This window comes from Bubalus kerabau, chromosome 3, assembly GCF_029407905.1.
Source record: "Bubalus kerabau isolate K-KA32 ecotype Philippines breed swamp buffalo chromosome 3, PCC_UOA_SB_1v2, whole genome shotgun sequence".
In the NCBI taxonomy this organism is placed as follows: domain Eukaryota; kingdom Metazoa; phylum Chordata; class Mammalia; order Artiodactyla; family Bovidae; genus Bubalus; species Bubalus kerabau.
In genome coordinates, this window is record NC_073626.1 from 95,553,912 (window position 1) to 95,568,316 (window position 14,405).

At 33.7% G+C, this 14,405-nt stretch overlaps 1 protein-coding gene across 13 annotated transcripts in view; it reads right to left on the bottom strand.

Annotated features, from left to right (window-relative positions):
• Positions 1-14,405, bottom strand: part of GALNT13 (polypeptide N-acetylgalactosaminyltransferase 13) — a 952,843-nt gene that overhangs the window by 233,936 nt on the left and 704,502 nt on the right. For all 13 annotated transcript variants that reach the window (XM_055572535.1, XM_055572540.1, XM_055572532.1 and 10 more), the window contains 3 exons: positions 13,662-13,828; positions 12,820-13,027; positions 9,577-9,747 (listed from right to left, as the gene is read on the bottom strand). In XM_055572535.1, the coding sequence (XP_055428510.1) occupies positions 9,577-9,747; positions 12,820-13,027; positions 13,662-13,828 (546 nt within the window). The remainder of the gene's footprint in view (positions 1-9,576; positions 9,748-12,819; positions 13,028-13,661; positions 13,829-14,405) is intronic.

Below are 14,405 nucleotides of genomic sequence, written 5' to 3' on the forward strand. Positions count from 1 at the left end.
CCTCACTTTGACCCAATATTCACTTTATTGCAGCAGCCTGGAGCCAAACCCACAACCTCCAAGGTATACCTGCAACCTTTCAGCTACCTGTTCATTGACTATTGAAAATGAGTTGCTCCGTCATGTCTGACTCTTTGTGACCCCATGAACTGCAGCCCGCCAGCTTCCTCTATCCATGGGATTCTCTGTCCATAGGATTCTCTAAGCAAGAATACTGGAGTGGGTTGCCATTTCCTTCCCCAAGGGGTCTTCCCAACCCAGGGATCAAGCTCAGGTCTTCTGCATTGCAGGCAGATTCTTCACTGGCTGAGCCATCAGGGAAGTCTCTGTTCATTGACTATTACATCTGTATGTCATGCCTTTGATTTTTAGATTGTCCCTTTGAGCTTACAAAACTGCTCAATTAAGTTCTGTCCTAAACTACAATACATCTTCACTCCATTCTATTGCTCATTTAAACCAGGGACATATATTTTCTATATCTTTCACTGATGACCTTATTGAAAGGATGCTTTTTACATACTCCCTCAACTCCTCTTGACCTTCTAACTAGAATCTGGATCTTGCTCCCATCTCTGCAATAACTTCTTTCTGGAAGAGACTATTTATTATGAACTTCAATAGCTTTTCCTTTGAAAGCATTTAACACAATCTATCAGTCTCTTTGCTTGAAATTCTTTTCACCTCCGACTCCCACTGCATTGTTCTAGAGAGTTTTCTCCTTCTACCAATTTGAATATTGTATGATACTTATTGATGCCCCTTCCTTTCCATTGCTGGATGTCAGATCTCAAAACGTAGTCTTCTCAAGGGTCTCTCAGAGGACCTTTTCTCTTTCTAAACTCTACTTGGTCTTATGCCTTTAGCGTCTCTCTATGAGGTTGACTCTTAATCTAGGTAATCTCTTCTCTCCTCTGCATTGGTTATGCTCTTTCAATAACTCACTAGATGCTTTCTTAAAAAAACTCCTCCTGACTCTGCTCAGTGTATATAACAGAGAAAGTGCTACCATGTCTGCTTCTCTTTCAAAGACCTCTATTTCCTTCTAAAGTCCTAAGACTTTATTCATCAGATTTTATTTCATCAAACCACCATTCAGCACCTTTATCATTTTGCCTCATTCAGTCATTTCCCACATACTTCCTCCTTTTTAAGTATTTTTTGACACATCTCTGTTACCCAATTTTCGTCCTTATTTCTAACTATTTGTTATGGAATGTTCTTGCTTCTGCAGTCTGCAACTTCCAAAATGTATTCTACAAACCATAGCCTGATTAATTTCTCTAAATAAAAGTTCCTCTTAAAACATTAACCAGATGTTCCAAAATCTATATTTTGAAAATTTCAGATTTTTATATTATTTTGCCATCAGTGATCTAGAGCTACCCAATGAGCTCCTTCATTTAACTATCTTTATGTATTTAAAGTGTTTGGTGGGCTTCTCAGGTGGCGCTAGTAGTAAAGAACCTGCCTGCCAAAGCAAGAGATACAGGAGACATGGGTTCAATTGATCCCTGGATCAGGAAGATCTCCTGGAGGAGAGCATGCATCCCATTCCAGTATCCTTGCCTGGAAAATCCCAGGGACAAGGGAACCTAGGGGATACAGTCCATGAGGTCACAAAGAGTCAGACATGACTGAAACAATTAAGCATGTACACATGCAAAAAGTTTAGTTGTTTGCAGTAAATGCTTCACACTTTCAAACCTTAGTACACCTGTTCATCCATTTGCCACTTAAATCTTCCTTTGTAAACTCCCCTTAAATGTTTAAACCTGCTCCAGGTCAATGTAAAATTTATGTAGTCGATACAGTCTGGCTTTGGTACAAACCTCTTCCCTCCAATCTGGTTGTTATCCTTCCCTTCTTCCTTGTACTATAGCACTGTTTCTCTTGAGGCAATTGTCACTTCTTATTTCTATAAGTACAGTTAATATACTGGTTTAATAGTAATAGACATTTATTGAATAAGTGAAATAAACAAGAAAGAATATGTATCCCCGTGTCCATATTGTTAGTCAAAGTTACCTGCAACTGTATTTCTGAAACTGTGAAAAAAAAAATTATTTGCTTACATCTGCTAAATTGATAATAAAGATGGCTTCACAAATTCCAGGGTATTTAAAGACCTTATCATCTAGTAAGAATTTTGGGAATTGAGTTTGATAGTATTTTAAGAAATAAAGATATAAAGCTTTACAACAACACAGAATAGTGAAGAACTTGAAAAGTAAGGATTTGACAAGGAAAAATACTGACAATTTTCATCAGAACTTCATAAGGCAAAAGAAACTGTGATAGAATACATTTGCTTATTCAGTAATGCTAAAGTGGAACGATACATTTTCACCAATAAGACGATATATCCTGTATTTTACACTGGGATGGTATAACCACCATGTGTATGAAAAGAAGGTACACAGTAAAGAGACTCCAAGATGAAGCTAGTTAGTTTTAGGAGTATGGACTTTGTATCTGGACTGACTAGATTTGAAGCTCAATTCCACAATGTGACCTTCAGCAAGTCCCTTTTCCGTTCTTTAATTTGATCATCTATAAGCTGGGGATATGTGTTAATGTATGTGATACTCTTAGAATAGTATCAGCACTAAGCAAGTACTGCACACTTAAATTTTAGTTTTAGTGAAGAAGAGGAAAACATCTGTTTGTCAAGATAATAATCAGCTTTATCTTATTTTCAGACTCTAACCAATTTTTATTAGAAGTGTAATATTTTAGGGCTTTAAAATCCCTACATATTTGATCAACCAAATTTAACTGCAGTGTATTTAAATATCTTGTTCAGGGACCCCTAAGTAGTTGATGGTCCAGTTGAGAAAAAAATTCCTTCTATATATCAATCATCTATCTCTCCATCTAACCAGCTTCCAGTTATCCATATAACTCACACAACAAAATATTTGATATAGCTAATTTGAAAGTCTTTTCCTGATTTCAAGCTCCAAATTTATGTACCATGTTTTTCTGTGAATGTTAGTACTGCTCTTCAAAGCAATTTCTTTTAAAGTTATTGAAACATCACTTCTTCTCACTAATCCTTTGATATACTAGGATTCTATTTAATCTTACTTGGCAAATAACCAGGGTCTCTGGAGAAAAGTCTGAAGAAGATTTGTGAGACTATAGCTCAGCTTTCGGCTGTTATTTGCAGTGGTCAAATTACACAGTGTCTAGACAATCAGTTTTAGCTCTGCATTAATAATATTTCTCACATATTATAAACCATGATAAAGAGAAATGAAAAGCATAAATATTTTATTATTTATACAAATGTGAGGCAAATAGCTGAAATAGTTCCATAAGTTTGATTTTGTTCAAGTCATAAAAAAATAATGACTTCAATTGGTTAACCACTGTGAATGTTTAGAAACTAAAGGAAATTTAGACACTGAGTTTCTCTCCTTCCTTCTATATTCTGTCAACTATACTTAATATAAAAAAAGAAGAAAAGAAAGAAAGGAAGCAAAGGCATAAACTATTCTTTTACTAGAGTAAATAATGAATAATTGCATATTGAATGTAATTAAAGGTTTTTGGATAGAAAAAAGCAGGAAGTTTAGTGGAATATTGCACATCACAACACTGATTTGAACATATGTTTGAGTAAGAAGATGCAGCTTTTGGTACAGAAGAAATTGTTACTTTAAGAGTTATGCCAACTTAGGCTCTGAGCAGGAAGCTTGTTCATATCCTGCAGAGTCTATGGAACACAAATAATTTCAAAGCTATATTTAAAGGATAAGAAAAAAATTAAAGTTCTGCCCAATAGGGACAAATGGCTTGTTTTTCTGCCAAAGAATCCATTTATCAAGAAGTACTAGAATCAAATACATTAATCTGTGCTTAAGGACCTATAGTCCCAAAGAAGGAACAGTTTTTTTTTTTCTTTTTCCTAAATCCTTTTTCATAATCCTCAGCACTTGATAAAACTCTAAACTTCCAAAGAGGATATACAGTAAATAGTGCAAATTTTATTTTTTTTTCATTTAATGCTTTAGATGGGTCAAAAGAAAAAATGGGGCCAGATGTTTTAAAATGTTTTTGTTAATTAATTATTCCATATATAAATATGATAGTTTATTTATCACCATGTAAACTTTCTGTACTAGTCTTGTTTCCATCTCATTTCAACAGATTGCTAGGAAACTCTTGCAAATTATCCCCTAAACCATTAGGAAGTAATATACTATAAAGGTGCTATTTTCTCCAAAGAATATAAAGATTCCACCTGGGGTAGAATATTTTTTTCTCAAAATCAACATATATTAGATTTCAATACAAGTAGGTATGAATGTTGAACTGTTGAACATTCTTAAGTTCAACTCTTTTGAGATTTACTCTATGCACAAACTTCACTTTCTCTGTGCTGTTTCTTTAGCATTTCTTATTTTAAAGAGGTGTCTCACAGGCATTATCTCTGCTTCTTTTATCCAATTTAAAAGTGCAATTTTCACTGGACTGAGGAAAATAAAGTCTGATAGCTAAAAACTAAGAAATATATCACAAGTTGCTAGTATATAATAACAAATATTGTCTCAGATTTTACAGAATAAGTGTATTTCACTTATTATACTTCCTGATAAATTGGAGTCAGTGATTATTTGGGGTGAGTGGGAAATCAAACTGGCAAAAGGTATCAGGATATTAAAACAAATTTCATATTGCTTGAATGCATAATTCTAAAGAGACTATATTATATGCAAAAACTGTAGATCACAGATGCAAATGGCAAAAAAATAAAGTGTAAAACTCTCAGGTTGACTTTGATTATCAAAAATTGAAAAAGAGCTTGGTACATAATTTAGATATTACCAACCATTAAAATTTTTATCTGTGAAAATGTTTAATGGCCTAGAAAGATACTTAGTTGATATACCAACTTTTAAAGTGTGGAGAAATGTATTTGGAAAGAAATATGCTGGAAGTAAATATAACAAAATACTAAAGAACTGGCTCACTGGTGTTCTGTTTAAAAATACAGATATTTTTCACATTTATTTTTCAATCCATGTATCTTCTACTTATATTATCAGAAATAAAGTTAAAATTACCTTTAAAATAGTCTCAAATTTCATGTAATGTTTTATAGCACTTCACCAGTTAAAAGCAAGGCAAGGAGGATAATTTTCCATTTCAGTGTTAAGAAGAATTGGTAAATTCGCAATAGGAGGAGCTTGAAATATAACTCAGATCCTCCAAAGCCAACTTCAATGCTCCTTCTGTCATATCATATTAGAAGGACACAGGAAATAATATACATGAACACTATGAGTTATTAATAATAATTGTAACCCAAGTTGTTATTAATACTATTGTTTAGTTTATTTGATTTTCTTTATAAATTCATAATTTCAATTGAGAGAAAAATAGATGTATGAGATTAGACAAATGTTAACAAAAATGGACAAAGTAAAATGTGTCAGAAATAAAAAACTCATAATGGCATTTATGCTTCATTCATTCAATATTATGCTAGCATGGATTAGAAGACAATCTAGAACTCTTGTTTTGCTTGAGAAAAATATTGAACATGGTACTCAAAGTAAGAATGGAGTTTTACTAAGAATATTAATAATGACAAAATGTGAAAAAAAAAGTCCATTAAGTAAGACACAAAGGGGAAAGATAAATAGACTTGATAAATAACCCTGTAGACTTTTAATTAAGTAATCTATTTTAATCAGTGAGAAATTAAAGTAGAAACTAATATCTTTATAACTATTTAGGGTTACTTGCAGGGCATACTTAAGAGATAAACACAATCAATACGATTTAAGAGTCAGGTTCTTTTTCAGAAGCACACACCTCTCTATCAGCTGACTTTGTTTAAATCCTGTACCTCCACTCTTTCCACTTGTGCTGGCCTTTTCCTTATCCAGTAGACTTATGGCTGATGCCAGACACTGAGCAGGGCTTGTGTGTTCGATGACTTTCAAACTCAGCCATTTTTCAGGCAGTAGCCTCTAAATCAAAGACTATAAATGATTTAAAAGATTGTGCTGCGCTTAGTTGCTCAGTCATGTCCGACTCGGTGACCCCATGGACTGTAGTCTGCCAGGCTCCTCTGTCCATGGGGATTCTCCAGGCTAAAATACTAGAGTGGGTTGCCATGCCCTCCTCCAGGGGATCTTCCCAACCTAGGGATGGATCCCACATTGTAGGCGAATTCTTTACTGTCTGAGCCATCAAGGAAAAGCCCTTTAAAAGATTATAGCCATGCAAATAAAAATATGTGAAGTCAATTAGTTGCAATAAGCATACTTCTCTCACCTGTGATTGGGACACAGATCCAGAGAAACATTCTCCAAGTGTAAGAATGAAAAATGACAGTTGATCCTCAGCCTCAGAATCAGGGAGACACACATTAAAAAAGGAACTGGGGGATTGGGCTAAAGTTTCATGCTATTTCTACATGGGTATGTTTTACTCAATTCCTCCTGATTATGCCAAGTACGAATACTGGACCATTGTAGCAAAATCTTCTTATTTCTAAAGAATAGCTTGAAATTTAGATTTTTATTTTAAATATCTCATTTTAAAAACACTGGTAATTTTAATAAATGCCAAACATTATATAGGCCAAAGAAAACACATCTATAGAGCATATTTGACACATAAGCTCCGGTTAATGACTTCTGGTTTAATAATTTGATTACTATATTGTTGTACATATAGTTGAGATATTTCTGAAAAGTCATATAATTTGATGACTAAAATGTCAAGGACAGTTTACTGATTACAGAAAACTAAATAGAAAGAACAAAGCTGGATTATGTATGCTATTATTCCACACTCATAACTTCACAAATGCCAAGCATTTCATCAACTCCATTTATTATCAAAAAGAAAATATCAAAGACCAGAGGTTGACAATAGAATAATAAATATAACCATCATAAACTTTACTTTAAATGCAGTATAACTAAGGTTAGGTTACAAGTTCAAGTTGTTTCTCTGTGTATGCAGATGTGTGATTGTATTTCTAAATGATGACTAACTAGCCAATTATAGTCCCTAGAAAGTTCTGTCATAACTGACATTTTAAATGAAGCATTCTGCTAAGAAAACCAAAATTTCAACCTCATTTTAATCACTTTAGCTATGCAGAATTCTGTTAATCAAGTAGAAAAAAAAGTGTCTTTAACACTTACAATGATTTATCTGTTTGTATGAATGTGAGAAAAATGATCACACCTTCAAGTAATAGATTACAAGTACAGAGAAAGTTCACATTACAGCTATGCTGATGAAAATTACCTGCAGGCTGTTACAACACAGCCTGTGAATTAATTAACCTTTTGCCATAGAAATCTAGAAACTTCAGCAAAGACTGAGTTTTCTGTTTCTCTGGGTTTAGCTTCCTCAGCACTGAAATACTTTCCCTTCGCAGTGAAAATACTGTGCAATTACTGAGGCAAACAAATAAACATACTCAGATTCCATCATTGCTCCATGTTATTATAATAAAATCACATAAGTTGTGATTAAAACATTTGGGAGAATGGCATTGAAACATGTATACTATCGTGTATGAAACGAGTCGCCAGTCCAGGTTCAATGCACGATGCTGGATGCTTGGGGCTGGTGCACTGGGATGACCCAGAGGGATGGTATGGGGAGGGAGGAGGGAGAGGGGTTCAGGATGGGGAACACGTGTATACCTGTGGCGGATTCATTTCGGTGTTTGGCAAAACCAATACAATATTGTAAATTTTAAAAATAAAATAAAATTTAAAAAAAAAAAGAAAAAATAAAATATAAAATGCAAAAATAAATAAATAAATAAAACAGCAATTTAGATGTTTCCTCTTTCAGTTAAAGATGAGAAATAATGGTTGATTTTGCCATAGATCTTTAATTTTATGAATAAGACTGGCAGTTTCTTAGTATGAATAATGGCTACCTCTTAATTATGTATGTTCTGAATTTGGGAGAAAATAAATAAAGCAGAACTTTTGCCAACATGTTAAAAAATAAGTACTCACATGCATTCTTCTAAACTTCATTTTCAAATAAATAAACACACTATCTCTATTGGAGTGTACTGGTCAAGTACTTTGATAATTTCCACTCGGGATCTGAAGCTGAGAAAGTATCTAACAATAAATAAAGCTATGATCTAGGGAAATAGTATTTCTAAATAAACAATGGTAATATGAGCCATTGTATTCCTTGAAGTTGTTAAAGCCAAGGATCAATAAGACATGGTGAATGTGAAGATGACAGCAAGCCTTAAGGACTACTAAATTATACTCTACATATTGACATAATAATTTCACATCCTTACGCAACTGTTTAGAAATACTTTTTACTTTGATGTAATTAATATCTCAAGAGGGTTAACAATCCCAATATTTAATTGTTCAATATGAAGCAGTTAGAGCTCTTCTCTTCTATTAGCTTTTTTTTTTTTGACCTAGCTTCAATTAATTCATTATATAATTAGTCTTAACAATGGATAAGCCATTCTCTCAGTAGGTTAGGAGACATTCTTGTTTAGATAATGGGTTTTATATATATATATTGTTTTAAAACATTAGGGTATTTATTCTCTCTCTCTCTTTGGTCATCTGTGTGTATGTGCTCAGTTGTGTCTGACTCTTTGCAACCCTCTGCTGTAGCCCTCCAGGACCCTCTACCATGGAATTTTCCAAACAAGAATACTGGAGTGGGTTGCCATTTTCTTCCTCCAGAGGATGTTCCCCACCCAGGGATTGAACCCACGCCTCTATATCTCCTGCACTGTAGGCAAATTCTTTACCACTGAACCACTGGAAAAGCCTATCTTTCCAATCAAATGATGATTTGCCAAATTCATCTTAAAGAGCTAAACTAGTGAACTTCCTCCCCAAGTATTGTTCAGAGAATCATTTTTTAGTTGCAGGTAAGAGGTACACAACAATATATTAAAATAAGAAGGTGATAATGCTTGTCTAGAAAACTGAAGATGTATATGATAGGTATACATGTATACCTATAGATGTATATGTGTATATTCTCAGTTAAGGACATACATATTTTATGTGTAATTATTTCAAGTTAAGCAGATTTTTTAAATAATTTGGAAAAATGTTTCACAATTGTTAATATATTAAAATTGTCCAAATGAATCTTTTATTGTATCTATAGGGAAAGTAGTTCTTTAAGGGTGGAAAATTTAAAACATTTACCAAAACATTTTTTGGTTAGTTCAATTTTGAGCATACCCAGTCATAAGCTACATTTAGGTAGGTATGTATCTACACCTGAAGTATCAAAGCTAATACATGTTTGTCACATAGAAAATTAACAATACATATACTTTGAATATAAGAATACACAAAGTTTCAAAAAAGAATTGGTACTCTGCAAATACTTAAATTTGTCTGTGCTGACTTAAACTAGAATTAATATTTCCATTGATTCTAGGATGATCATGCTCATGATAATACATATATTATTTGAATAAAAAGCAGATGTCTTTGAAAGCCTAAAGAATGAATACATAGATATATAATATTCCTTAATTGTTATATGAATACACATGCTATGCTTTGGAAGATATGCTCCACATACCTGACAGGTAATGTTCTGTCTCCTTTCCTTCTATCCATTTCTCTTTGGGGAACAGGATACCAACGGAAATTCAGTTTCCAGTTAAAACCCCCATAAGTCATGTCTGACCCAGCCATGTATTCAAAGGTGTCATCACTAATCACATCAATGATGGGGCATACAACTGTCTTCCTGCAGAAAAATTAAAATCAGCTGATGTAAAAATTATAGTTTAAATGTTTCATTAGCTTTTTTAAACATCATATAGCTGATACATTGAAACAATTATTTTGTGACTTTAATTTGCCTTTATTGTCATGTTACCCTTTTTCCCCATGGAATTACTTCCTTTTACTACATCTGACTTCAGTCTACTTTTATTCTATCATGTATAATCTAATCAAATATACTAATTGATCCTCAAGCTAATTTCCAAATGCATTCTAAGTACTAACTCAGCAGGATGAACATGGCCTATTTTTCATTAAACCTCTCCCCACAGCATGATTTGTAGACTGCTTTGATATTATGCAGCTTTCAGCTATAGCCCACTGAAAAGCAACTGTGCAGGGAGTGAAGGATGAATAATAGCAAATTCAATCTGGTAGCTTGACTCTCAAAGGCGATAGTTTAAAGAGATAGCTCAGAGAAAATGTTCATGGAAAAACAAACAAATGAAAACCCACAAAGAGAAGCAACAATAAAAATCATGATCATGAGTATAAGTAAATATTTCCTATGAAAGATATTAGGTTCATGACAATTTCTGAGTGAATCATCTTAGCAGTTTACATAAACAATCTACATGTTTTAAAATAGGAAAAGATAAGCAACTTTAGTCTCTGGAGTTTTATGATCTATTGTTTTCTTAAAGTAAGAGGAAGAGCCAGGAGATTTGGTATTCTTTTCTTTTTTAATTTATTTTATTGAAATAAAGTTGATTTAAAGTGTTGCTAATTTATACTATATATATCACCTTGTATAGCAAAGTGATTAAGTTATACACACATAGATTTGATATTCTTGATGGTTAGCTTTTTAGGATAAGGAACTTTGCACCATAGGAGGTCATTAGGGATTCTTTTAATCCACGTTGCACTTTATCTAGTCTACCTCTATTCCAAGCCTGTATGTTTTATTATGGTGTCAACCATCTGTCATCTCCAAAGTAAATGTTTAAACAACTGGGCCTTGTTTATAGCTAATTCCAAAAAGTAGAGCCTGTTTTTCACATAAGATAGAAAGTAAATACACAAATATGCTCTAGAATCACCCACAGATATGGAAAACAAGGAAATGTTGCCCATTATTTATTCTAGTTTTGCAACACCTGTATCACCAACGATCAATTTCTAATAGGTCTTATATGCCACACTATTGACCAATGTCTAGAGTCCTCTGAAATTAAAAGGTTTCAAACTTTCCTGGTGACTCAGTGGTGAAGAATTCACCTTCCAATGCCATGGACACAGGTTTGATTCCAGGTCTGGGAGGATCCCAGATGCCGTGGGCCAACTAAGCCTGTGTACCACAGCTACTGAGTCAGCACTTAGAGCCCTGGAGCCACAACTATTGAAGCCCACACACTGTGACTACTGAGCCCCACATGCCTAGAGCCTGTGCTCCGCAACAAGAGAAACCACTGAAATGAGAGGCCTACACACAGCAACTAGAGAGTAGCCTCTGCTTGCCACAACTCGAGAAAGCCCATGCACAGCAGCAAAGATCCAGTACAGCCGTAAAAATAAACAAATGAATCTTAAAAAAAAAAAAGAACTTAAAAGGTTTCACCTAGCCTTGGAAAAGCTTCTTGGTAACTCTGGTCCTTATAAAAACAATATCTTTCTTTCTTCATTAAATGTAATCATTTAAATTATAGGGAGATGACATTAGATCTAATAACTTTCAATAGAACTTTATTATCTAGTTATGGCAACTTTAGAACATATAAGCAAGATAAGACATTAGAGTTCATTATATGCCAATACAATCTAAATATGTTGTTAGATTAAAAAATAAATGATCTATTCATGATCATAGTGAAGCAATATTATAATCTCACTAAGTTGAATATGAAACACATGCTTTAAAAAGCAGCATAATGTATGAAAAGCTGCCAGGAAATGCATTTAAGATGTTCCAAGTTCATTTTACTTTGCCAGCCTTAGCCTCCTGTACAATACACAGAATGGAAAAATGTTATTACCCATATATTACACTCAGTAGACTAAAAGGTTCCCACTGCTTTCTTCAACTGCTATGGTTCATTTTACTGACAACCTCCATCCATCTTCCTGGCAAATACCAAATCATGCCGTTTATGTGATAGAGCTGCACTAGCTCACACAAAGCAGCCCCTGTCTTGGAGCCTTAATTAAAAACTTCAATTCTAAGTAGGCCTTTCTACTGTAGGTGAAATGACTATGCAAGCAAGGTGCTATGCAGTGTTTTGCTATTATTTCAGACAGCAGTCGGCATAATTGTCTTCATTAGGTGCTTAGGAATGATACTCATTTATCATCAATAGTTATGAATAATTGCAAGAAATCCATTTAAACTTCATAGTATCACATGGGAAAGAATTGTAGGTATCTATGAGGGTTTCTAATTTCTATAAGGCATTCCTGAACTTTTCAGATTTCATGATATGTCTGTACAGAATAGCAATACTATTTAAATAAGCATTCTTACAGCTGCGCTTTTCTTTAAATCATGATTTCATTTTAGTGGGGTGCATGAGTGTATATGAGTTTTTAAAGATCTTCAAGGTGGCTTTGTACTCGACTTTGATTAAGAACAGTGACTAGGTAGAGAGAAGATTGTTCTGGAAGTGGGGAGAACTAAATTGTTGTCCTCATCATTTACAATTTCTAGGACAAGCTATTTAACTCATCTGTTCCTCCCTATCATCAGATACAGAGAAGCGTATCTTTATTATCTACCTCACAGAGTGGTTGTGAAGACAAAGCTGCTTTGAAAATATATTTTGTAAAATATACTACTATTTCTGATTGGACTGATTTCCTTCACCTATAAAATGAATATTCAGCATCTTTACTGTTTGAATTTCTTAATCAAATATTCAGGTGGGCATAAATAAACCAAGATCTTAATTAAATAAGGAGTAAGGGGATTTCTTTTTTAAAAGCTAGGAAATAAACATTCTGAAAATAGCAGCTTGGGAGGAAAAGTTTTGAGGGATAGCTGTAACGGTCCTAACAAGTTCAGTCAAAATCCAGACAGACAGAGCATATGAATTCTTACCTGTCCTCCTTTATTCTTGCCAGCAAGGGCTCTAGCCATCCTAATGTGCATTCGCAGTGTGCATCCAGGAAAGTTATGACTTGTCCTTTTGAAGCAGCTGCTCCTCGAAGGCGGGCTCGTATTAACCCAGAGCGCTCTTCCATTCTAATAATTTTTACTGGCACTTCTAAATTTTTCACGTAATTCTCTAATGTTAACTTGAGAAAATCTGTAATGTGCAATTAAGAATTTATAAAGTTTTGAAACTCTTTTAAGACAGAGAAGGGAAACTACTATCTAGGTGGAAATTCAACACACAGAAGCGATGGTCAACTCCTATCAACATGCTTTGCATTAGGTTAAAAAAAAAATGATACAGAGATTTCATCACTATCAGTGTATAGTTCATTATGACGCTATCACTTGGCTGACAAGGATAAGCTACACTAGGAAGTTAATATACTAGACTGTAATTCATAAACTGGGCCACACTGGCAACTGCAGTCTTCTTAAATATAAGTTATTTTTCTTTTACCTACAATAAAAAAAGAGCCAAATACCCACTGTGTCATATAAATGTTCAGTCATATGATCAATTGAGTTGGGAAAAAAGAGAAATACTTTGGAAAGTCATTTTGGCTGATTTCTTAGGTTAGTAAGAACCAAATGGAATCATGAAGTAAATTGAAAGAATTAGTTACTTGTTTCTGGAGTGGCACTGACTAGATATACTAAGAAAAATTGATAGGTAGTTTCAGGGTTAGTATAACTACAAGGAAAATATGGATCATTACCCTGTTATCTTTTTGAACACAATAAAGCTCTATAATTTAAAAATATATATACAAGAAAAATAATTTTACCTCTTTCACTGGCATCATCTACCAAGATGACCTCAGAGAGCAGATAGTGTGGGGACCGATTTATAACACTGTAAACAGTTCTGAGGAGAGTGCTCCAAGCTTCGTTATGAAATACAATGACTACACTTGTGTTTGGAAGTTCATCAGGGTAGACCTTTGTCTTGCATCTGGAAGAAAGGAAAGAAGAAGGACAAACTAATAAGTTCACTTTTCCTTCTGATCATTGTAATAAAAAATCCACTATGACACAAAATTAGACTCAAAAGTCCCTTATTACAACAACACTTTATGGTTATCTAAAATTATTTTCCTTTTTATATATGTTGTGGGTATTCACTTGGCACTTTGAAAATTAAATATGAATACTAGTATTATTTGAACTATTTTTTTTTAATTTTACATTAACTCTAGGGAACAAAAGGACATGATTTGGACACAAGTCTAAGAAAGCTAAAGTAACATTATGAGACTATCAATAGAAGACCAGGTACTAAAGGAATTCATTTAGTAGATATAATTGCCTTTGTTTAGAAAAAAGAATTATTGTATAACTCAAAAATTCCTGAGAACATAAATAGACAAATGTTCACAGGGCTTTGAAGCTTATAAAACTGAGATTACTCTTCTTCTAAAATCTAGTCATGTACATTTTTCATTCTGTTGAAGAATGCCATAATTCATGTCTACTTTGAGGGAAAGATGTTGGGGTCAAGATACATTTCAAAGATTCTCAAAAAAAAAAAA